This window comes from Crinia signifera, chromosome 8 (genome assembly GCF_055691185.1).
Source record: "Crinia signifera chromosome 8, ASM5569118v1, whole genome shotgun sequence".
In the NCBI taxonomy this organism is placed as follows: Eukaryota; Metazoa; Chordata; class Amphibia; order Anura; family Myobatrachidae; genus Crinia; species Crinia signifera.
The window spans coordinates 108923442-108949121 of record NC_139224.1 but is presented as its reverse complement, the minus strand read 5'-3'; the positions used below and the strand labels follow the sequence as shown (position 1 = coordinate 108949121).

The window sequence follows — 25680 nt, the reverse complement described above, 5'->3', positions numbered from 1 at the left end:
AATAGGTGGCTCGTGTAGCGAGCCACCGTGCCCGCGGCGTGGCGAGCGCAGCGAGCCCGCAAGGGGCTTTTTTGTGCCCGCCATGCTGTCTGATTACGGGCAGTCAGGATCATGATGTCGGGCTAATGACTGTCGGGATCCCGACTGCCTGAGCCCCATACCACACCCGTCATCGGGTGCCAGATTCCGACAGTCATTTACCCGACGTCGGGATCCCGACGTCGGGATCCCGACTGTCAAAACGCCGACAGCTGGGTGCCCGATGGCCACCTACTATTTTCCCTCGTGGGTGTCCACGACCCCATAGAGGGAGAATAGAATAGGTGGCTCGCGTAGCGAGTGCAGCAAGCCCAATAGGGGCTTTTTTGTGCTTGCCATGTTGTCTGAGTACAGGCAGTCGGATCCCAACGTCGGGCTAATGACTGTCGGGATCCCGACTGTCGGAGCCCCATACCACACCCGTTGTCATCCTTGCCTGAATGATAACACTGCAGGAAAGGTATTTTTGCACCCCAGATACTTGTTCACATACTGTAAAGACACATTTAAATCTTAATCCTTTTCAAAAGCTTCTCAGTCTTGTAGAGAGCAAAAGGCAGGAGAGCTGCTGCTGTGTCAGTTACTTATGTACAGCTTTGGTACTGAGTGACACAAAGTCATTTTTAGGCAGAATATGCATCAAAAATGTAATTTAAATATATATATATTTTTAAGTAGGTTGAAAACAGTAGATAATACTTTTATCTGGCAAGGCAATAAGCCATGACTGAATGTGAGATTACACTAACCAGATTTACACTATTTAGTGGATAATCTAAATACTGGTTTGGTTTCATCATAGTAAGCAAAAAGTATAGATCCCTTTTGGTATTTACATTGACAAGGCGACATCTAAACAGTGCTCCATGGTTAAAAAACATAGGGTAAAATTCATGTTAAACAAAAATGAAAAGTGAATTGTTACTTATCACTATAGATTGCATCAGATCGATGCGATATACGGTTCCGATAACTAGCAATTTATGTATACTTATTCTTACACTCCCGGCAATGTGATCCGGTATCCAGGGCTCCAGTGGTGATGTCTTCTCCAGCAGGTCCTCTGTGAAATGCAGAGCATCAGAGAGGTCCTGTCAGATGGCGGAGGTTAGAGGGTGGAGCTTGTGCCTGGTGCCCAGCTAATAACAGGGAAGCATTGAGCTTCGTTCCCTGCAGATTTCACTTTGCAGTATAGATTCTGGGATAGATGTATGAATCAGTGATCAGGGAAGAGAAGGGAGCCAAAGGAGAAGTGTCCCATGGTAATCAGGGCAGCTGAGAGGTATGCTGGGCCCCGGTAAAATGTTGGGAGTGTGGCCTAATCATGGGAGGCGTGGCCACCTCCCATGATTAGGCCACACCCATAAAATGTTTATAGGGGGTTGAAAGTCGAGGGGGTGTGTGTGTTATTGTCCCCCCCCCCCCCCCCTCAGTAACAGCAGCACACAACTACAGCATGTGCTGTGCTGACAGCAGGCTCAGCATGAGCTCTCATGCTGTCAGTGAGATGCTCATGCTGAGCCTGCTGTCAGCACACCACATGCTGTAGAGGTGTGTGCTGCTGCTGCCCGGAAGGGAGGGGGGGGTCGGACCAGGGCCCCCGTGGGCCTTTCCAGCAAGCCCGGGTAATTAGTAGCCGCCCCCCCCCCCCCCCCCCCCCTCTCGGCTGCCCTGATGGTAACCTACATCTACCCCTCTGTACTCAACTGCGGAGGGGAAAGCAGAGCTTTATGTGATTCAGACATGGGGCCCCATTTATCATATAATATTTGTGGTTAGCCACAAATATTAATTGTGTACTAGCACGGCGCCCATCGCATCGCAGACCATAAGGCATGCGATGGTATGCGATGCGATGGTATACAATTTTAAATTGTATACCATCGAATTGTATGCCATTCTATCGCATATACAATGGTATGCGATTTAAAAATGTATAAGTACCCTAATGGGTTTTCCCATGTTAAAAGTGGCCCCTATAAGTTAATTAAATGTGTTGGGTGCTTAATATGTTAAAAGCACCCCCAACGGCACCCCCACTATCAACGCCAACCCGAAGCGTGGCGAGCGCAGGAAGCCCGCGAGGGGCGGCGGAACGCGTCCTACGACCTTTTCATACCCCCACTATCCACGTCGGCGTGGAGTTGACTTTATATAGTGCGGCGAACGCAGCGAGCCACCAAGCCTGAAGCGTGGCGAGGGGACGCGGAATACATGTAAAGTAACACGCGTCCCCTCGCGGGGCTCGCCACGCTTCGGGCTTGGTGGCTCGCTGCGCTCGCCACACTATATAATATCAACTCTAGACCTATGTGGATAGTGGGGGTATGAAAAGGTCATAGGACGCGTTCCTGCCCCCCTCACGGGCTCGCCACGCTTCGGGTTCACGTTCATAGTGGGGGTGGCGTGGGGGTGCATTTTAACATTGTAAGCCCCCATTAGGGTACTTATACAATTAAACATCGTATAGGGGGCTTATACAATTTTAAATCACATCGCATCGCAGTGCATAAGGTGTATGCCATGCGATGCGATTATATGTCATGCGACCAAATATCGTGGGCGCCGTGCTAGTACACAAGTACCAATATTAATACCCCGGAATGTAAATGGAGGTACCGCAGCAGGAATCTCCAATGTTTGCGGCAATCCCTCCTGCTCTGTCAGCAGCCGCTTCCCAGATCTGTTTCTATGGGGGGATGCAATGCTGCCGGTTTTATCAATATTGGATAGCATTGCCTCGGGTTCCTGGGCTCCTTCCATTCTGAGATGGCAGTAGCCCATTGTGGCCTATGGGGGCAGCACTGACCACGCATGTACAGTTTCCCTGGCACTCCAGGAAGCAGATCACATGGGATGGGCTCCTTTGGGAGATACATCCCATTGATAGGATCAGATATTCAATGATCCTGCGTGCCAAGCTTCAGCCCAGATCACATTGTGTTGGCGATCTTACATAAACTGGCCCCATGGAGCAGGGATGCCGCTGGAGAAGGCAGGAAATTCTCCATTATAACTAGAGATGTGCAGACTCGGATTCCAGAGATCCAAGCCCCCACGGACGTCATCATTCCTAGCCCGGTTCCGAACAGTGCTCGGAGATTCCCGCCTGACTCGGGTCCGTCCGTGTGGTCAGAACGTCATCTCCCGGCGCCGGATTTCACGAGGCTTTAAATAGCGGCTGCTGCGCCCGCCATCTTCACTCCAGTCTAGTAGTGGGTTGGGAGAGGGTGTGTTGGTGCTGCTGCTGGGGCCTAAACTTGAGCTTGACCTTGAACGCAATGGGTGAGATTTAATAGGATGAGAGATTCAGAAAGTGAGAGATTTGGTAAGAAATCTCCAGTTTTTTTACAGCAGCAATCATTTACACTGCAAAACCAGTTTGATTTTGCAGTGTAAATGATAAACAAACTGGAGATTTCTTACCAAATCTCTCACTTTCTGAATCTCTCATCCTATTAAATCTCACCCAATATTTTTTATTCGCTGGGGCTGTCTCTCAGTGCTGCTGTGTAGTCTAACTGTGTACTTGTAGTACTACTGTCTCCTCTGTGCGGTCTACCTCTGCTGTGCTGTAATTATTTTATTCGCTGGGGCTGTCTCCCTCAGTGCTGCTGTGTACTCTGTTCTCCTCTCTGCTTAGGGTGGGCTCTCCCTAGCAAGGAGGATAGTCTAACTGTGTACTTGTAGTACTACTGTCTCCTCTGTGCTGGGGCCTACCTCTGGTGCTGTTGGGAGTCCCCCCTGTCGGCTGCTAAGCAGCGGGGAATAAACGCTGTGCGCATGCGCACAGCATCTATTCCCGCAGCCAGGGGGGAAAATGGGGGCGTGGCCTCGCGGGAGAGCCGTGAGTATAGGCCACGCCCCGAAATTAGCCCCCCCCCCCACACAATTTTTTTTTTCCTTCGGCGCGCATCACCAGTGTCCCGGGTCCGGCGAGCAGAAAGTTGGGAGGTATGCTGGTGCACTGACGTGTGCCACTGAGTGCCACTGCCAAGCAGTACCTAATAATAAAATTAATTATTATAAATTCTGCTGGTGCACTGCATAAAGCTACTGGTGATGTGTAACTACCTTTTGTGGTGATCACTGGCAGTGCTACTGCCTACCTACCTAGTAGTTTATTTTCTCTACCTACTAGGCTGCTATATTATTAATACTTAATTATTGAATTATATATAGTCCACTGGTGCTGCCTGCACCGAATACTGTGAATAGAGGTTGCCAGTATTATTTACTCAGTCCACTGTTGCCACTGGCAGTGTTACTGCCTAAGTGTACCTATCTAGTAGTACAACTACATACTAGGCTTCTATATCTAATTTAATTAAAAAATAATACTTGTGCTGTGTGGGACTGTAAAAAATAATTCCATGCTGCTGGTGCACAGACGTGTGCCACTGCCAAGCAGTACCTAATAATAAAATTAATTATTAGAAATTCTGCTGGTGCACAATACTAGTATTGCTGACGTATCTACCTGTCTGGTGCCTAGTACTGCTGTATCAACCGTCTGGTCTGGGGATCACTGCCTAATACTGGCGTATCTACCGTCTGGTCTGGGGCTCACTGCCTAATACTGCCGTATCTACCGTCTGTTTTGGGGCTCACTGCCTAATACTGGTGTATCTACCGTCTGGTCTGGGGCTTACTGCCTAATACTGCCGTATCTACCTGTCTGGTCTGGGGCTCACTGCCTAATACTGCTGTATCTACTGCTGCAGTGCCACTCTTACATGAGCCACGTGTTTGTGCCGCACACTTGTGTGGCTTAGCATAGTTATCCAGCTACCTCGGTGCAACCTTTTTCCCTAAAAACAATATTGTGAGGTGTTCAGAATAGACTGGAAATGAGTGGAAATTAATGTTATTGAGGTTAATATAGCGTAGGAGCAAAAAAATAAATGCCTTTTTAACAAAAAAAATCAGAACCCAAAACCCAAGAAATCCAAACACAAAACACTTAGGAGGTGTTTTGGCAAAACCCATTAAAACCCAAAACCTCAAGGTAATCAGAACCCGAAACCCGAAAAGTGTCCGGTGCACATCCCTAATGATAACCCACTCTGGGAACAGAAAAAACACATGTTTACTGCAAAATAGCTCTTCCTCACCTATCGCCTATCACAAATACATAGATAGTTATTCGGCTAACTATCTGCCTGATTCATGTTTATATGGAATTGTGCAGCCGCAAGGAAGCAGAAGTGCAGTTTTGTCTAATTAGAATTATAATGCAGCATAAGGCGTCTGTAGGAGATTGCCACCTCCTGTTAGCATTCGCAAAGATCCAAGTACTGCCACTGACGATGCAGCGATGGATCACCATGACCATTGATTCTGATTTACAGACTACAGGCACCAGCCAGTCTGCATAATCTACAGCGTACTCAGGCTGACCATAGGCTCCAGTGTGTTTACCTCAAAATATCTGTTAAAAATGCCAGCGCTGCTCACAGCGACTGATCTTTTTTTGGGTGCAATATTTAACTAAACTTCAACTAATTGACTTGGTTGTATTGAAGTTTATACTAAAAGAACAGTCGCTGTGAGCGACGCTGGCAGTTTTAGCAAATATTTTGAGGATCTGTCACAGCAACATTGGCACTCAAAGGGTACGTATCACCCTAATTCAGTGGTTCCCAGCACCCTAGAGCAGGCATGTCCAAACTCCAAACTATGGCCCTCCAGCCGTTGTAAAGCTATTCCAGCATGCCTTGCAATAGTTTTAGCATTCCCTAATAGCAAAACTGTTGCAAGGCATGATGGGAATTGTAGTTTCACAACAGCTGGAGGGCCATAGTTTGGACATGCCTGCCCTAGAGTATCAGATTTTTTTCATGGCACCATATCGAGAAATGTGGTAAAACAAATTAACTTAAAGTAAATTGTGTTTTGATGTCATCCTCAGGGTTAGTTATGTGGGGAGGCAAAGGATTCACTTCCATTTGTCCACATATTTTATAATGGGAGGCCACAAGCGCTAGTTCTGCCTATTATTCTGACCAATTTGGACCACCAACCAGAGGCACCCCTGCAAGTGTCAAAAGAAACAATGGAATAGAGAAAAAAATGTTTGGCTCTGCTGATTCTTGTTTTGTTAAAATGTAACTTGTATTTCTCCTGTAATTTCAATCAATTGTTTTTTTTGCACATTTTTTTTATTTTATTTAAAGATAAGACCAGTAATATAGTAAAGAAAAGGTGGCTTAGAACCGTGGGTTGGTGTGTCTGTTCTTGTTTATTTTCTATTTGAATAGCACATTTAATTCCCTTTTATGTTAATGTTATTCAGGGTTTCCTATTTGGAATGTGCCAAGAAATATGTTTACCCTGGGGAGGTATGAGACTTGTTTGCTTCTATGAGATTATCACATTGTATCAATGTTATATTAAGCTAGTAGAATTACTACATTGTATCAGTGTTCTGCTGCTTTGCCTCCTGGATCCTCCAGGTATAAAGTATGCAAGTGACCCAAGGCACCCCAGGGTGCCAAGACACACAGTTTGGGAACCACTGCCCTAATGTATGATGAAGCCACAGCCCCAATTGTTTCTATGGAGGAGGCGATACTGTCAGATTTACCAAGCGTCGGAATGCCAAGCACCCCAAGTTTGGCCCCAGCAGCTAACACCATCTGTAGATGGCTTTTGTGCTGCTGTAGCCAATGGACAACAATGTGCAGAAATATCACTGGGACAGTCAAAAGCCTTTCTCAGTGATATTTCATAGGACACATGTGTGGCCCAATTACCACCGCAGGCGTGGTAAGTGGGCCACACATATGTCCCTACACAGTAATAATCAGCATCTCAGGAACAGGGTCCTTTCAGAGCCCCTGGATTTGTGTGTGTGTTCATTCATATGTTCCGGCAGTATAATTGCATGTTGCAGTGTGATTTTAGCTGTTGATATCGCACCTACATTGCAAATGCAGTTATTAATAAATGGTCTCAAAATCACAACTGAAGATTGTTCTCTTGAATTGTTCACATGTTTATAGAATTAGTTGGTGGCATTGGTAAATGAGACATTGCACCAACTAACTGCAGGATCCCCCCCAATGCCCAGATTTATCGATTAAATCTGGGCACGTTGATCCATCGGCGCAGATGACTGATTTTTATCTATTTTTAATGCAGCCTCAGGCAGGCTGTGCGGCTGCCAGCAGCTTCATCTAAAGAGGGAGAGTGAGGGCCGGATGTATCAAGTTCAAAGAGTGATAAAATGGAGAGTGATAAACAGCCAGCCGATCAGCTTCTAACTGCCAGGCTACAGGCTCGGTTTGAAAAATGACAGGTAGGTGCTGATTGGCGGGCTGTTTATCACTCTCCACTTTATCTCTTTTTGAAACTTGATACATCTGACCCAGAGAGGTGTTATATACTAGCCGACCCCCGCCGATGTCAATATTGGCGGTGGAAGGGACCCAGCAGGGGCGCAGTCATTAGCAGGTGTGTGTGTGTGTGTGGGGGGGTCATCAGGGGTGGGGGGGGATGTAACGTCCATGATGCAGCATTGCCATTGTTAAAGAGAACCTCCCTCGTCTGAACATGCAAGGGGTCCTTTTAAAATGTGCTGGATTAATGCTATTTACACACAAGGCCCTTCTGAGCGATATTGTTCAAAAATTTCTTATTATGGTGACAATGTGAGGCACTTGCTCTCCTGATGTTTTCTTGAGAGGGGAGTATGTATGTGTGTATGTATGCCATGTGTGTGTCTGTCAGTGTGTATATGATGTGTGTATATATTCTATGTGTGTATATATGCTGTGTTTGTGTGTATGTATATGCTGTGTCTATGAAATGCTATATGTGTGTTTGTGTGTATGTAAGCTATGTGTGTATATGTTGTTTGTATGTATGTATGGGTATATGTATGGCACTCACTACAATATAAAACGTCTCTCAGCCACACCATAATCTCCTGCCTATTTTAGTTTTAATCATCTAATTGTGTAACAGTAGATGCAAATAAAGTAAATAATATATTTATGGATGGTGCAGGTATGTAGTGATATGACAATGGTCTAGTACAAGTAACAATGCAAAACAAATAATTGAACAATGCTTCTTTAAATGGAATATAGTTCTAAAAAACAAATGTCTTTGGAAAATTATTGCTAGCAGCAGGGAGGTGTTCATTAGGGTGTGCACAGCATTAGGGGGTGCCTGTGCACCCCTAACACTCAATGTGCGCACGTCTATGTCTGTATGTGTGTGTGTGTGTGTATATATATTTATGTTATGTGTGTGTATATGCTATGTTTATATACACTATGGACCTTATTCTGGTTGATTGGCCTTGCGAGTCCACCAGACGCCTCCCTGCGAATGCCGATACACACGTGCCCCACTCACATGCCAGATTCGTATGCACGGGCTGCGAATTTATGCTTAACATAAACATCCATTTGCAGACTGTGGGGGAACACCCACATCATTTGATGGTCACCAACCATTGAATGATGTGGAAGGCCCACGCACATCTAAGGTTACTCTGAGGTAACCTTAGATGTGCGTGGGCATTCAAAAGGAAGTGGCCGGGCAGCTGACATCCGGTGATGGGAACGCATTCCCATGGGCGCGACTATCCGCCGCCGCCCCATACCCCCTGGCCCGCAGCCATTGCTGCATGCACCCAGAGAACAGTCTGTTAGCTGTGGCCGCACACACCCGGGGTATGCACATGCGCAGAAATGCAAAACATTGGTCCCCGTGCGAGCATAAGATCCTTTTAAACGCACCAAAATAATTCCCTATGTGTGTGTATATGCAGTGCATATGTACTTGTATGCCTGTATGTGTGTGTTTGTGTAAATATGTATATATGTATACTGTGTGTGTGTATATATACTCGGGACCACGAGCATTCCGGATAAGGGATTTTTCCGGTTTTTGGAATAATTTTTTTTTAGGCATACTTACCTGTCCCCTGGTGGTGCCCCGATGGTCCCTCGGCTCCCACGTTGTCCCCCGGCGTCCACGGCAGGCCTTTAGCACCGTCTCTGGCATCTCCAGCGGTCCCAGGAGTGCATTGCGCGAGTTCCCAGGCGCTCTGGTGACGTCACCGGTACGCAATGCACTCCTGGGACCACTAGAGACGCCGGAGAGGATGCTGAAGGCCTGCTGTGGACGCCGGGGGACTTGGTAATTATTAAAAAATGTGTGTGTTTATGTATGATATGTTTTTGTAAGTATACTTTGAATGTATGTACAGTATGTATGCTGTATGTATGTATACATACATACAAAAGTGCGTTTGTGTGTGTGTTTATTATATATATATTGAATGTATGTACAGTATGTATGCTGTATGTATGTATATGTATATATACAAAAGTGCGATTGTGTGTTTATTATATATGATGTACTTAAAATACATGTACAGGAACCCCACCCCCCAGCAAAGTGCTGCATTTACCCCTACGGGTTATAAGAAGGGTTAAACCTGGGTCAGCCCGATGTGAAAGGGGTAAATAAGGCTATGTACTGGCACTAAAGGTTAGTCAATATGTATTAACAGTTTCTTATGTAGCGCAGCATATTCCTTTGTGCTTTACAATTGGAAACAACAGTTATTAAACAAACTGGGTAGAAACAAACCGACATAGAGGAAGGAGGGCCCTGCTCGCAAGCTTACAATCTGAAATATATGTTCATTTCCCAGGACAAATTTCTTAAACCTGGGACAAGCAATTATTGGGTGTTCTGCATAATTTATATCCTCTGCTACACAATTGAGAGCCCCCGGAGTAATCACTACACAGTCTGTGTGCTACAGAATGTTTAGTACGGTCCAGTAGTTGCAGACAGATAAATGCATTATAAGGTGGATGTGCTGTCAGTGGGAGAGGATGAGGAGGTGTTAACACTACACCAGCAGTAAGAGAACTGGGCTGTTTGTGTGTATCTTCCTGCAAGCAGTGGGAGGGCCTGCTAGCCTAGGCTGTGAATGTGTGTTTATTACTGGCCAGGCATGTCATAGGAAGGCTGAGATGTGCTAAGTAAGTACAGAGGGAGGTCCCTTTCTCTTTGCTGTGCACCGAATCTACTGTATGTCTCTCTGCACGTACTGCATTCTCCCAGAGTCTCAGGGACATTTGGAGGGTCTTTGAAGGGGGTGTATGTGACAAGGAGGTGAGATCCAAATATATTTAGATTGTTTGCTGGATAACAAGGATTATTTGGATGCCAACATGATGTTCTGAGTGCTTCCTGTGTATCAGGCACACTGTATCTGACTGGCAGTGTCTGTGCATGGCAACAAATCTCCCACACTGATCTGTGTTATACAGCCTCCAGCCTAGTGCATCCTTGTACATTACCCAGGGACAGCCGGACAGTTTCCCTCATTACTTTTATTAGGCTTCAACAATGTAAGAGTGCAGCTTTATCCATGACGCATCAGGGTTGCCTGTCATGCATTCAATGTCTTTTTTTGCTTTCTTTTCTTGCAGGGGTCACTTGTATTTCCATGTCACATCTGCCCATGGTCTGAGGAGTATACCAGAATCCAGAAATCACAATGGAGCTCTCTAAGCAGGTTCGGGTGCTGCTGCTCAATCACATGGAGAAGCTGGATAAAAAGCTCTTCAGGCTCGAACAGGGTAAGTAACTAGCCAGGGGTTCCCAAACTTTTTTGAATCACGGCACCCTAAAGCATCAAAATATTTTCAAGGCACCCCTAGGCCAATTTTTTATCGAGAAATTCAGAAAAAAAAATTAAATGAAGTGCATTGTGTGTATATGTCACAGTTATCTGGTGAAGGGCAGGATTTGCTTCTGTTTGTCCGCATATATTATGATTGGCAGCCACCAGCACTGGTTTTGCCTGGTACATTGACGATAAATAATATGAATTGATCTTGGTCCACCAACCCAAGGCACCCCTGCAAGTGTCCTGAGGCACCCCAGGGTGCCTAGGCACACAGTTTGGGATCCACTGAACTAAGCAATACCTCATATACGAGCAATGCACTCACAATGTGTGGTTATGCTGAGTAGGTGATTCGCTGCCACTGGTCACATCAGGCTATTACCACACATATACAACTATTTCTCAAAGCAATTGCAAAAGACTGAGCTGTTATCAGTAGTTATTTAATGTTTGCAGATGATCCAAAGAACATTTACTCTCCTAAATAATAAATTACAGACTCTCAACCTCTTACCTTTGACATAGGAGAAGGAGGGAGTTATAAGAAGAAATAAATGTTTATTGTCTTTAATTTTGGATTATATTAGAATATATATATTTTTTTTACCCATAGTACCTATAGCTTCAATAGCTTGATATATTATTGGGGCATATGCATCACACTTTGAGAATGATAAAGTGAAGAGTGAGAAGCTACCAACCAATCGGCTCCTGTCATGTGTTTGAAAAATTACAGGAGCCCCTTGGTTGGTACTTTGTCTCTCTCCACTTTATCATTTTGCAAGAATTGATGTATCCCGCCCACTGTGAGACAATGAGGGTTAGTACCTCATACTGTACATCTTGCCTCAATATGCCATGTAGCGGGAAATGCCTGGCGTGAGTGAGCTATTCAATTAGTGTTAGGCATATTTTATTGCTGAATTGCATTTTATTCATTAAAAAATGGGGTGTTTTTTCACTGCGCTGGAGTGGGGTGAAAAAAAGCAGCTCAATACGTTTTTGCAGGTAATAAAGTAAGGGGGGATGAGCGCTAATTATAAAATAATAGATATTAAGAAAAAGGAAAATAAGTGAGAAAACACCTGAAAGTAAAAAGCGGGTTAGTTGTAATGCTTACAGCTCTTCTGAGCCGGTGTAAAAGTCCGTGGAGTGTGCTGTACTAACTTTCCCTACCTCTAGTGCCGGGACCGAGTGTGGCGGGTTGGGAGGTTGGCGTGCTGCGGCCGGTGGAGACGCCGCATGTCCTTTCTCTTCTTCCGTCAGCACGAACGGTGCACCTGATGCGGCGGGTGCCGCTGGGCTCCGATGGAATGGAGCTTGCTTCCAGAGGTGGGGCGCCTAACCGTCCTCTGGAAATTATGGATATCCTCCTGAATCTGGCTGTGTTATTAATATAGCATCACAATTGCCGATATTTGATATATATAGCTTCAATTGAGGCACACATCAGCAGTGGTGTGTGATCAGAGGAATTACAGGTGTCCACTGTTTATAGGGTGACCAACTCATCCCTTTAATTCGGGACACATGTGTCATATGACACTCCCCAAGGCTTTATTCAAACCTATTATTTAAATTGAGAGATTTGAAATCTCTCGTGCTGAATCTCCCATTATGTATCTCTGGCACAAATCTCTCTGTGTGTAGGGCCCTTTAAAGAAGCAGTGTATGATAAAAGTAACCTTTAAGCGGCCATTATGTGTGTGGTACCTCAGCAGGGGAGGGCTCATAAATTGGGCAAATGCTGCATCAGGGAGCAGACTCGAAAAGTGACAGGCTGCGTAGTAAGCTGACTGAAGGTAGCATCTACATGCAAAATGGCTGCTTTAAATCGTCCCTTTCATCCTGTATACTACAGCTCACACTGCTGCTTTACTGTCACTTACCTAATCAATTAGCTATATAATTGATACCTTGCTATATGTTTATACAGATGTATCCTCATACTATCCATCTTGCCTCAATATGCCATGCAGCGGGAAATGCCTGGCGTGAGTGAGCTATTAGTTAGTGTTAAGCATATTTTATTGCTGAATTGCATTTTATTCATATTGTACATAGGATGCACAAGCAGGCTCTGCTGACTAAAATGATATGTGGTATGCCTGCATTTTTTTTCCATTTAGTATGCAGATACAGCCACGGTCGCACACCTAGGGGCTGGAATGTCAAATCCACAGCCATTTTCCTCAATCCACTACCATTCCGACTGCTGAAAGGTTTTGACAGTCGGAAAATTGAATTCCTACTGTTGACTTGACATCAGAACTCCTACTCACAGACACACTGGAATTGCTTAACCTTCACAGGAAGCACACACACGGGAGTATTGCTGGGCTACTGGCAGCTTTGTGCCCACCACCACTGCCCTAGTGGCTAAAAGTTTTGCTGAAAGTGTTGTTCCTGTTTCATTTCATATGCTGTCTATGTATCTATATATCAACACGGCATAACATTATGAGAATATATTCATTGGGCTATCACTAAGCAATAAGCGATCCTGAATTGGCCCCTAAATCTAAAGTACAGTTTGTGTCCTACAGAACCACTGCATATTGGTTGGAATCATCATATTGTAGCATTGCGTTTGCTGTCCGCCTGAGTACTAGACATTATTTTCTGTCATCAGTCATCTCAATCATACAGTGGACAGTACCTACAGTTTCCTCAGTGGGATCGCTGACAGGAAGTTTCCCATATGGGGGATTTGTTTCCTTTCTTAATCACACATTCTTTTTAAATATATTTAATAATCTCCTGAAATTTTTACATACATTTGCCATTTTGGGAGATTAATTTATACATAGTGGGCAGAGAATTGCAGTGTATCAGTAATGATTTCAATTAGTTTATGTTTTAACATCCACCAACAATCTCGTTCATTAGGAGAGATTAACATGAATAAAGCAGAGCTCTATTTTTTCTTCTGTGCCCATTTTTCTGGGATAGGTCGCTAGGTCGACCGTATCAAGATCGAAATACATTAGGTCAACATGAGTTTTTTGTGTTTTTTTTTATTTCTGTAAAAACAGGCAGTATTTCATACCCTACCATCCACTAGGGCAGAGGTGGGCAATAAGCAGACCCCCAGCTGTCGATAAACTACACATCCCAGCATGCCCTGCATCAGTTTCAGCACGGACAAATCGCAAGTCATGCTAGGATGTGTAGTTCATCAACACCTGAAGGGCCGCTTATTGGCCACGGTGTGGAGGGAGAATATAATTGTGTGCTGGGCGCATCGAGGCACCGTGTCCGAAGCATGGTGAGTGCAGCGGTACACTCATACGGTGTCCATGTCGAGTTATGTCGTCATTTGGGACAAAAAAAGGTGAAAAACTAATGTTGACCTTTTCACTGTCGACCTTCCCATTGTCAACCTAATGCTTGTGTCGGCTTTCCGATCCTGTTGACCTTGGACCTGTTGACCTATTTCATTTGTCAACCTAAGCCCTTTTGACCTTTACTGGTCAACCTAAGTATGTCGACCTTCATGCTGTCGACCCGTTTTCCTTGTAACAGTTATTACGTGGACCTGTGATCTTTGGCCGAGACATTATACACACTCTCTCTTATGTAGGGTTGTAGGTATCTGTGCAGCGTAATGCCTGTCTGACCTTATCATGCATTACTACATTGCCGACGACCCTTGGCTGGTGAAGGCCAAGTTAATTTAAGACAAATATTCCTGGTGTCATCGCCCTCAGAAACAGGACACCAATGGCATATACTTCTGCAGAGAGGGCTAATATTAGCAGTCACTGTGGTGGGCTGCACAGGGGCCCCGAGTGACCTTTCAGTGTCATACAGACGTCTCATAATGACCTGTCTTAAAGTCAGTGTCATACTGTATAATGCAGATTTGTGAACATATGATATGAGATGATTTCTTACAAACAAATGTCCTTTTTTATACTGAATGGTATTTCCTGATGAAAACCACTGACCAGCTGTTTTTTTTTAATATATATATTAAATTGTATTTTTGATTACTATTAGTTAATGGATGTTTGCTACTATTTGATCTATTATTCGGGGCAGATGTATTAAGCCCGGTGAAGTCATAAAGTGTCCGGTGATAACGCAGCAGCCAATTGGCCCCTAACTGTCATTGTTCAACCCCAGCCTGTAACTTGTCAGTTGGAAGCTGATTTGATGCTGCCTTCACCATGCTTAATAAATGTGCCCTGCAGTTACAGGCAGTGTTAATTTGTACATGAAAAGTAGGACATCTATGCATGCCTCTGCCAGACAACAGAGAAGGGCACAAGGCCTACTAGCTCTCTTCAGGGATGTTGATGAGAACTTTTTATCCTGGCCTGTCCGGGCAACTCAGGCCAGCCATGGAGATGGAGGAACGCATCACCCCCTCAGTCTTAGGAAGCACAGTCTATGTATTACCCCTTTTTAGGAGCTGCTGTAGCGACCCCCCCCCCCCCTCCATCCTGGATAATGCTCCCTGTAGAACAGATCAGATCTTTTCACATCCCTAGCCTATTTATTCTCCCTGTTAATACCACACAAATAAATTCAAACAGCTTATCTTTAGCACTGCCCTGCATTGACAGATATGTCATTTATTTTACCATCATATACAAAACAGATAGCATTTATATATATTGTGCTGAGAGTGTTCAACTGACCTATATTCACTCAGTATAGTAAACAAATCATTCTATTGATTGTTATACAGTACAGAGAACATTTTGGTCCTCCCTTGCTTAATCACACCTTTTTTTATGATTCTCCAAAGGCTTCACATCTTAATTCCTGTAGGTCTAACCTCACTCTCTCATGTCTGTCCATCTTGTTTCCAACATCTATTCACATCTACTACTGTACTATGTCTTCCCTTCCCTCAGAGCATCCTGTGTCTTAACTGCCACCTTCACTCACCCTGACTATGCCTTATGTCCTCTCCTGCAGGTCTGGACTGCCAATTGGTTATGTGTGTATGTATCTGCCTAAGTGTTCCCAATAATTTTTCTTTTGGTACTTGTTTCCTAGCACGGCCACAATCGCGGGCATTTTTTAGTGGTATACGACGTGACCGACGCGATGCCCCCGATTTTCCCATTGAAATGCATTGAAAAAAGTCAATATTGCGTCGGTCGCGTCGTATGCGGCTAAAAAAGGCTTAAATGGTCCAGACGCGTTGCCCCCGATTTCCCCATAGGGAACAATGTTAAATGCCTCAATTTACTCGCGATGCCCCCGATTTCCCATAGGAATCAATGTTAAATGGCTCAATTGACCCAAATCATCATAGGGAACAATGGTAAATGGGCCAGAAAACCCAAAAAACACCCCTGAACAGTGAAATGTCCCCCCAAAAGTAGTTTACGCCACCCCACGATCAACGCCAACCCGAAGCGTGGCGAGCGCAGCGAGCCCGCGAGGGGTGGCGGTACGCGTCCTCCGACCTTTTCATACCCCCACTATCCACGTTGGCGTGGAGTTGAGAACAGATTAGTGTGGCGAGCGCAGCAAGCCACCGAGCCCGAAGCGTGGCGAGCGGACGCAGATACCTTCACAGGTAAACGCGTCCCTTCGGGCTCGCTGCGCTTGCCACGCTTCGGGTTCGCGTTGATCATGGGGTGGCGTCAACTACTTTTGGGGGGACATTTCAGTGTTCAGCTGTGTTTTTTTGGTTTTCTGGCCCATTTCCCATTGTTCCCTATGATGATTTGGGTAAATTGAGCCATTTAACATTGATTCCTATGGGAAATCGGGGGCATCGCGGCTAAATTGAGGTATTTAACATTGTTCCCTATGGGAAAATCGCGGGCATCGCGTCGGTACCATCGCACCCGATTTTTTAGTGCATGCGATGCCCCCGATTTTTCCTCACGATGCCCACGATCAAGATCTTTGTGGCCGTGCTAGGAAACAAGTACCTTTCTTTTTAATCTCTCTAGATGCATCCTTGTGTTTTACACTGTCTTCTATACTGTTATTGCTTGGTTATATATAGTGTGTCCACGTTTTCCTCATCTTCTTCATTGCAGGCATGGCCATACTGTGGTCCTCTGCTGTTGTGAAACTACACATCCCAGCATGCCTTGCCATAGTTTTAGCATACCCTAATAGCAAAACTGTGTGGAAGGCATGATGGGACTTGTAGTTTCACAACAGCTTGGCCATGCCTGCTCTATTGGCCCTCCAGTCTCATTTCCTCACTTATCTAATTGGTGCAAACATTTTTTCATTGGCCTCATCTTCAGGATACCACTGTTATGGAGATATACATTTTTTTTGTACAGAGCATTGTCACAGGGTTCCTGCAAGAAAAGTATGTGAACCCCTCAGATCTCCTGTTCTCGAGAGTTCAGGAGAGAAGCAGAATTGCTTAATGCTGCAATTTTCCATAATACAGTTCTTTTGCAATTTGTAACAGCCTAACACATTGTATAATTCAGTCTGCGACTATACTACAATTCCCAGTATTCTGTGCCATCTAGTTTGTTATAAGTCCAAGCTGCTACCAAAGCATTTTTGGATTTGTTACAACAGAAGGGGGCAAATGTACTGAGCTTGAAAATTAATAAAATGGGGAGTGATAAACCACCAGCCAATCAGCTCCTAACTGTCATTTTTCAAACACATTAGACATTTTATCACTTTTCTAGCTTAGTACATCTGGCCCTCAGAAAATGTTGCTGTGTCTAAGAACAGTCATAAGTAACCAAAGTAACATGTCTGAGTCTGGTGCAAGACTATCTAAATTTTATGTGAATTATTTTAGGCTTCGAGCTACAATTCAGATTGGGACCCACTTTGCAAGGAAAAGATGTAATCGTGTATTCCAACTACCCATCAAATGGTGGCGCCTTTGACCGTCAAACTTTCCACCCTCTGCAGTGGCACAACCCAAGTGGCCGGGAGGAAGATTCAGACAAGTTCTGTAAAGTGGATTTGAAGATTGCTGGCTCATACCAGTATCGATTTAACCTGTCGTAAGTAACCAACAATGTGATGTAATTGTTTGCATACTGTATGTTAGTATTAGTTGTCTGGGCAAAAACAAAACATTCATGATCTGGATAAAGATTGAACCTAGAATGTTATTATTGTGTTTGTGATTCCCCAAAAATACAGCTGGACGATGTCTGATATCTTACAGGTTATAAAGTTTGATCTCACTAGCTGTGCCCCTTAGGATACAGTGACAGATACATCCATTTGTGCTGTGCCCCTAAGGATCCAGTGACATACATCCATTTGTGCTGTGCCCCTTAGGATACAGTGACAAATACATCCATTTGTGCTGTGCCCCTAAGGATCCAGTGACATACATCCATTTGTGCTGTGCCCCTAAGGATCCAGTGACATACATCCATTTGTGCTGTGTGCCTTAGGACCCAGTGATATACATCCATTTGTGCAGTCTGCCTTAGGATCCAGTGACAAATACATCCATTTGTGCTGTGCCCCTAGGGATCCAGTGATATACATCCATTTGTGCTGTGTGCCTTAGGATCTAGTGACATACATCCATTTGTGCAGTGTGCCTTAGGATCCAGTGACATACATCCAGTTGTGCTGTGTGCCTTAGGATCTAGTGACATCCATCCATTTGTGCAGTGTGCCTTAGGATCCAGTGACATCCATCCATTTTTGCAGTGTGCCTTAGGATCCAGTGACAAATACATCCATTTGTGCTGTGTGCCTTAAGATCCAGTGGCAGATACATCCATTTGTGCAGTGTGCCTTAGGATCCAGTGACAGATACATCCATTTGTGCTGTGTGCCTTAAGATCCAGTGACATACATCCATTTGTGCTGTGTGCCTTAGGATCCAGTGACATCCACCCATTTGTGCAGTGTGCCTTAGGATCCAGTGGCAGATACATCCATTTGTGCAATGTGCTTTAGGATCCTGTGACAGATACATCCATTTGTGCAGTGTGCCTTAGGATCCTGTGACAGATACATCCATTTGTGCAGTGTGCCTTAGGATCCAGTGGCACATACATCCATTTGTGCAGTGTGCCTTAGGATCCAGTGGCACATACATCCATTTGTGCTGTGTGCCTTAGGATCCAGTGATATACATCCATTTGTGCAGTGTACCTTAGGATCCAGTGACAAATACATCCATTTGTGCTGTGCCCCTAGGGATCCAGTGATATACATCCATTTGTGCTGTGTGCCTTAGATCTAGTGACATACATCCATTTGTGCAGTGTGCCTTAGGATCCAGTGACATACATCCATTTGTGCTGTGTGCCTTAGGATCTAGTGACATCCATCCATTTGTGCAGTGTGCCTTAGGATCCAGTGACATCCATCCATTTTTGCAGTGTGCCTTAGGATCCAGTGACAAATACATCCATTTGTGCTGTGTGCCTTAAGATCCAGTGGCAGATACATCCATTTGTGCAGTGTGCCTTAGGATCCAGTGACAGATACATCCATTTGTGCAGTGTGCCTTAGGATCCTGTGACAGATACATCCATTTGTGCAGTGTGCCTTAGGATCCAGTGGCACATACATCCATTTGTGCAGTGTGCCTTAGGATCCAGTGGCACATACATCCATTTGTGCTGTGTGCCTTAGGATCCAGTGATATACATCCATTTGTGCAGTGTGCCTTAGGATCCAGTGACAAATACATCCATTTGTGCTGTGCCCCTAGGGATCCAGTGATATACATCCATTTGTGCTGTGTGCCTTAGATCTAGTGACATACATCCATTTGTGCAGTGTGCCTTAGGATCCAGTGACATACATCCATTTGTGCTGTGTGCCTTAGGATCTAGTGACATCCATCCATTTGTGCAGTGTGCCTTAGGATCCAGTGACATCCATCCATTTTTGCAGTGTGCCTTAGGATCCAGTGACAAATACATCCATTTGTGCTGTGTGCCTTAAGATCCAGTGGCAGATACATCCATTTGTGCAGTGTGCCTTAGGATCCAGTGACAGATACATCCATTTGTGCTGTGTGCCTTAAGATCCAGTGACATACATCCATTTGTGCTGTGTGCCTTTAGGATCCAGTGACATCCATCCATTTGTGCAGTGTGCCTTAGGATCCAGTGGCAGATACATCCATTTGTGCAGTGTGCCTTAGGATCCAGTGACAGATACATCCATTTGTGCTGTGTGCCTTAAGATCCAGTGACATACATCCATTTGTGCTGTGTGCCTTAGGATCCAGTGACATCCACCCATTTGTGCAGTGTGCCTTAGGATCCAGTGGCAGATACATCCATTTGTGCAATGTGCTTTAGGATCCTGTGACAGATACATCCATTTGTGCAGTGTGCCTTAGGATCCTGTGACAGATACATCCATTTGTGCAGTGTGCCTTAGGATCCAGTGGCACATACATCCATTTGTGCAGTGTGCCTTAGGATCCAGTGGCACATACATCCATTTGTGCTGTGTGCCTTAGGATCCAGTGATATACATCCATTTGTGCAGTGTGCCTTAGGATCCAGTGACAAATACATCCATTTGTGCTGTGCCCCTAGGGATCCAGTGATATACATCCATTTGTGCTGTGTGCCTTAGATCTAGTGACATACATCCATTTGTGCAGTGTGCCTTAGGATCCAGTGACATACATCCATTTGTGCTGTGTGCCTTAGGATCTAGTGACATCCATCCATTTGTGCAGTGTGCCTTAGGATCCAGTGACATCCATCCATTTTTGCAGTGTGCCTTAGGATCCAGTGACAAATACATCCATTTGTGCTGTGTGCCTTAAGATCCAGTGGCAGATACATCCATTTGTGCAGTGTGCCTTAGGATCCAGTGACAGATACATCCATTTGTGCTGTGTGCCTTAAGATCCAGTGACATCCATCCATTTGTGCTGTGTGCCTTTAGGATCCAGTGACATCCATCCATTTGTGCAGTGTGCCTTAGGATCCAGTGGCAGATACATCCATTTGTGCAGTGTGCCTTAGGATCCTGTGACAGATACATCCATTTGTGCAGTGTGCCTTAGGATCCAGTGGCACATACATCCATTTGTGCAGTGTGCCTTAGGATCCAGTGGCACATACATCCATTTGTGCAGTGTGCCTTAGGATCCAGTGGCACATACATCCATTTGTGCAATGTGCTTTAGGATCCAGTGACAGATACATCCATTTGTGCAGTGTGCCTTAGGATCCAGGGGCAGACATCCATTTGTGCAGTGTGCCTTAGGATCCAGGGGCAGACATCCATTTGTGCAGTGTGCCTTAGGATCCAGTGGCAGATACATCCATTTGTGCAGTGTGCCTTAGGATCCTGTGACAGATACATCCATTTGTGCAGTGTGCCTTAGGATCCAGTGGCACATACATCTATTTGTGCAGTGTGCCTTAGGATCCAGTGGCACATACATCCATTTGTGCAGTGTGCCTTAGGATCCAGTGGCACATACATCCATTTGTGCAATGTGCTTTAGGATCCAGTGACAGATACATCCATTTGTGCTGTGTGCCTTAGGATCCAGGGGCAGATACATCCATTTGTGCAGTGTGCCTTAGGATCCAGGGGCAGATACATCCATTTGTGCAGTGTGCCTTAGGATCCAGGGGCAGATACATCCATTTGTGCAATGTGCTTTAGGATCCAGTGACAGATACATCCATTTGTGCAGTGTGCCTTAGGATCCAGGGGCAGACATCCATTTGTGCAGTGTGCCTTAGGATCCAGGGGCAGACATCCATTTGTGCAGTGTGCCTTAGGATCCAGTGGCAGATACATCCATTTGTGCAGTGTGCCTTAGGATCCAGTGGCAGATACATCCATTTGTGCAGTGTGCCTTAGTATCCAGTGACAAATACATCCATTTGTGCTGTGTGCCTTAGGATCCAGTGGCACATACATCTATTTGTGCAGTGTGCCTTAGGATCCAGTGGCACATACATCCATTTGTGCAGTGTGCCTTAGGATCCAGTGGCACATACATCCATTTGTGCAATGTGCTTTAGGATCCAGTGACAGATACATCCATTTGTGCTGTGTGCCTTAGGATCCAGGGGCAGATACATCCATTTGTGCTGTGTGCCTTAGGATCCAGGGGCAGATACATCCATTTGTGCAGTGTGCCTTAGGATCCAGGGGCAGACATCCATTTGTACTTTGTGTCATTTGTGATGGTTTATAGTACAGAAATAAAATGATCTCTACTTTGTTTTACTCTAAAATAGTTTAAAGCATTTGCTATTTTTTGTACTGTTTATATAGTTTTCTAATAGTCAATTGCTGTTGAATATTTTATTACTTGGTATTTCATATGCTCTCAGCTTTTCCGTTATAGCTTGTGCGGCATTAGCTTTATACCTATAATACATCATTTGGTTGTCCATGGAATTCTGTTACTTGTACCTCAGTCTATTTATGGGTGTTTCTTTCTCATCACCATGACCTTCGAGTGAAGATACACACTAGGCTGGAAAGGTGTACATGCATCTGAGTCTTTGCAGATTTTACATTTGGATAAATGTTCTGGTCCTTTTCCTGATACAATGAACATGAGTTCTATAGTAAATTACCATAGTAAACAATGGCACTGGAAGCCAAAGGTGTTGTTACTATAAATAAAGCAACCATTTTTTTCCTAGTCATATATCCCAAATCAATGACCATTGTAAACCGATTCTGCCCCATTATTCCAATGGTATTATGGACAGCTGGCTGAGTGCTGAATACTGTTCATTTGCCAATAGGTGACACAATGTGTGTGGAAGATTAGGAACAGATGTGGGGAAGGCAGGCCTTCAGATGGTTGCAGTAAATAGGTGTTTTCATTGACTGTGGAAACAATGCTCAACCTTCATCTACTGTAGATACAAAATAATACACAAATACAAACAGCAACCTGCGACTGAATTGTATGCTGAGACAGCATATACAGATGTATCTTCATTGTGAGCAACCACTCCTCTTTTTTTTTTTGGCCGTGAATCTGCAATTTAATTGCAAAACGCTTTCTAAGACGTACGTATATATGTGAACCCTGTTACAGTATGTTTAAAAAAATAAAAATAAAGAATTTATTAAAAAAAAAAATAGTCTCAGTAACACACAGATATAGGAGGACAACAAATCAGAGTCTACTTCTCATTCATCCACTCACATCTTACAGATTTGCCCTCATACATCTTTGCTCCTCTTGGCACGGCAGGTCATGTGATAATCTTCTAGCGTTGCAGAAACTTTTTGCTCCCCCCCCCCTCCCCAAGATGGATCTTACTTTAGTTAGCACCAATGTGACTGTAGGATGCACAAGATACTGATTGATTTTATACTAGTAAGCCCGCTCGAAGTCAATGCTTCGAAAGCTAGTAGATGTAGTTTCACTTACTGCCAACAGATGGCAGTGTAAGGCCGCTAGAAGCAAATGCTTCCAAAGCTAGTAGATGTAGTTTTGCTTGCTGCCAACAGATGGCAGTGCTTCAGAGTCACATGGGTATATAGATGATATGACACCTGTATATCTGTGTGTGCCGGAGTCTCTGAATCTACATATGTGTATAAGTGTTACAATGTATCACCCACAGCTTTTTCCAATACAAGTTCTGTTCTCTGTACACAGAATCAGTCACACCCAATATACAAGTAATATTTATCAAATGAATGAGCACAGTCTCTTTCAGCAAATAAAGTTGCCCGATGTTAGCAGAGTTGCACATGACCTGGTGCTCACTCCTGCCAGGCATCTGCATGGGGAGCTAGGGTATTTCCATTATATCTACAGTGGGAGGAGCAGTACATAATCCACCACCCAGAGACTGCAGTGCGGGACTGCAGATATGACCATACAAACATGTCGATGCTGTTCTGATAGTTTAATTTGTAGAAATAAACATGGCAGAGGACCTACAGTAGCTCTTGTAAAATCTAGCCACAAGGATTGATATCTTAGTTGACCGGGTGATTGGTGATTTGCCTAGTCCTACTCTAACTAATATTTTGTAAGTATGTTTGAGAACAGAAATAAGCAACTTATTAAAATCTTTAACCTGCTCATGATCAGCTACAGAATAGTTTACTTACATAGTGCTGATGGCTCAAAGTACTGACACATTGTTATAGGTGGATTTGGTCTCTCAGTTATCTATTAGATGTAAATAACACTGAATCTAATTTTACATCTAAACTCTTTTTGTTTTCCTTTCTAGAGAACAGAAGAATGGGGAAGGTTACATTGTGGTGGATCCGGTACTGAGAGTTGGAGCAGATAACCATGCACTTCCTTTGGATTGCATCAACTGTCAGACCTTTCTCTCAAAGTGCTTGGGGCCTTTTGATGAATGGGAGGACAGGCTGAGAGTAGCCAAGGAGTCAGGTACTGTAACTGTGCTACTGATAAATGGAAGACACAATGTGTTGTGTTTTCCTTATGGGAAATAATGCTAAACTTTCTAGTCAACAGCGGTTTTATTCTAGTTGCTAGTATAAGTTGCTTCTTGTTACTTAGTAGGAGATAAAAAATAGACTTGTGTGTTGGTTGATTTCCAAGACTGTTAAAGGTACATTTTCTTTATTGTTTTATTTACCCTGTTGTTTTTCATTGCTGATACATCAGTTTACCTAGAAAATCGACCTACTGTACAAAGGATCTTCTCATTCCTCAGCTAGTAAAGGAGAGACACACACATAGGAGAGTTTATTTGTCTGGTCGCCCCTAGGCACAACATTATTATCCGCCTTCCCAACCCCCCAAAAAATAGTAATACTTTTGTTACCTTTGCGTTGCTGAGCACACAGAGCTAACAGCCCACACACAGAGCGAGCTGTCAGCTCTGTGCGCAGGCGACCAGCGAGATTGATGGATACTACCCATCAATCTTGGCCAGCAACAGCACCACGCCTTGCTGTCGCTACAGCCCCTACACACACACAGACACCGATGTAGGGGCATTTTCTAAGCAACTTTGCCAAATGAAGCAATGCCTTAATATCGGCATGTGTGTAGGCCCTATAAGTGAAAATGAAATAGGAAGAGAGACATAAGAAAGCACATGAATACATGTATAGTTAAGTTTCAAAAGTTATTTTTTTTCTATTGAAAAGGTAGAAGCACTTCTAACACACATGCACACACATATTGTAATTAAATATGTATACATTTATTATTATTAGACTTGAACAGACTATTTGTAAAATACTTGGCATAACTGAATGTATCTTATGCCTATTGTGTTATCCTTCACTTCTCTGAACCATGATATAAGGAAGGAGACTTATCTCTGCAGGCAGACTGACTGATGGCTTGCAGGTCTGTTGTTTAGAAATCTTAGCAAATGAGATTAATACACAGTGGAAGGACCAGTAATGTCACAGTAGCTGTGTGCTAGAGATGTGTAAGCAGCTACAACCACCTGCAATGTGTAGGAAATGTTATTTTAACAGGGCTTCAGTGACAAATTAGATTATCTATGTACAATATAGAATAAAGTTTTATTTTATTAATAACCCTTTGAGTGCCAACATCTCTATGAGAGATGCACAAAACATCCACTAAAAGTGGGGCAGTACGGATGGTGTAATGGTTAGCATTACTGCCTCACAGCACTGAGGTCATGGGTTCGATTCCTACCGTGGCACTAACTGTGCGGAGTTTGTATATTCTCCCCGTACTTGCGTGGGTTTCCTCCAGGTACTCCGGTTTCCTCCCACAATCCAAAAATATACTGGTAGGCTAATTGGCTCCCAACAAATTAACTTTCGAAGGTCTGTGTGTGTACATGTGGTCGGGAATATAGATTGTAAGCTCCTCTGAAGCAGGGACTGATGTGAATGTTCAAATATTCTCTCTGTAAAACGCTGTGGAATATGTGTGCGCTATATAAATAACTGTTAATAAATAAATAAAATAATAAATAAAAATGCCAGCGTCGCTCACATTTGTTACATAAATTTAAATAGAAAATGTTGTGTAAAAAACATAACAGGTCATTATGATGAATAGAAATATTTGCTTGGCAATTTTTTTTACCAGTTTTGACAAATTCACTTGCCACTCA

The 25680-nt window shown here is 44.1% G+C and overlaps 1 protein-coding gene across 5 annotated transcripts in view; it reads left to right on the top strand.

The window, feature by feature from the left end:
* The window catches only part of AGL (amylo-alpha-1,6-glucosidase and 4-alpha-glucanotransferase), a 92326-nt gene that overhangs the window by 19381 nt on the left and 47265 nt on the right, over positions 1–25680 (top strand). For 2 of the 5 annotated variants that reach the window (XM_083156956.1, XM_083156960.1), the window contains exons 1-4: positions 10045–10182; positions 10503–10652; positions 17451–17661; positions 23833–23999. In XM_083156956.1, the coding sequence (XP_083013082.1) occupies positions 10571–10652; positions 17451–17661; positions 23833–23999 (460 nt within the window). In that variant the 5' untranslated portion in view covers positions 10045–10182; positions 10503–10570. Of the gene's footprint in view, positions 1–10030; positions 10183–10502; positions 10653–17450; positions 17662–23832; positions 24000–25680 lie in introns of those variants that run through there. The other 3 variants (XM_083156957.1, XM_083156958.1, XM_083156959.1) reach the window with 2 other exon arrangements.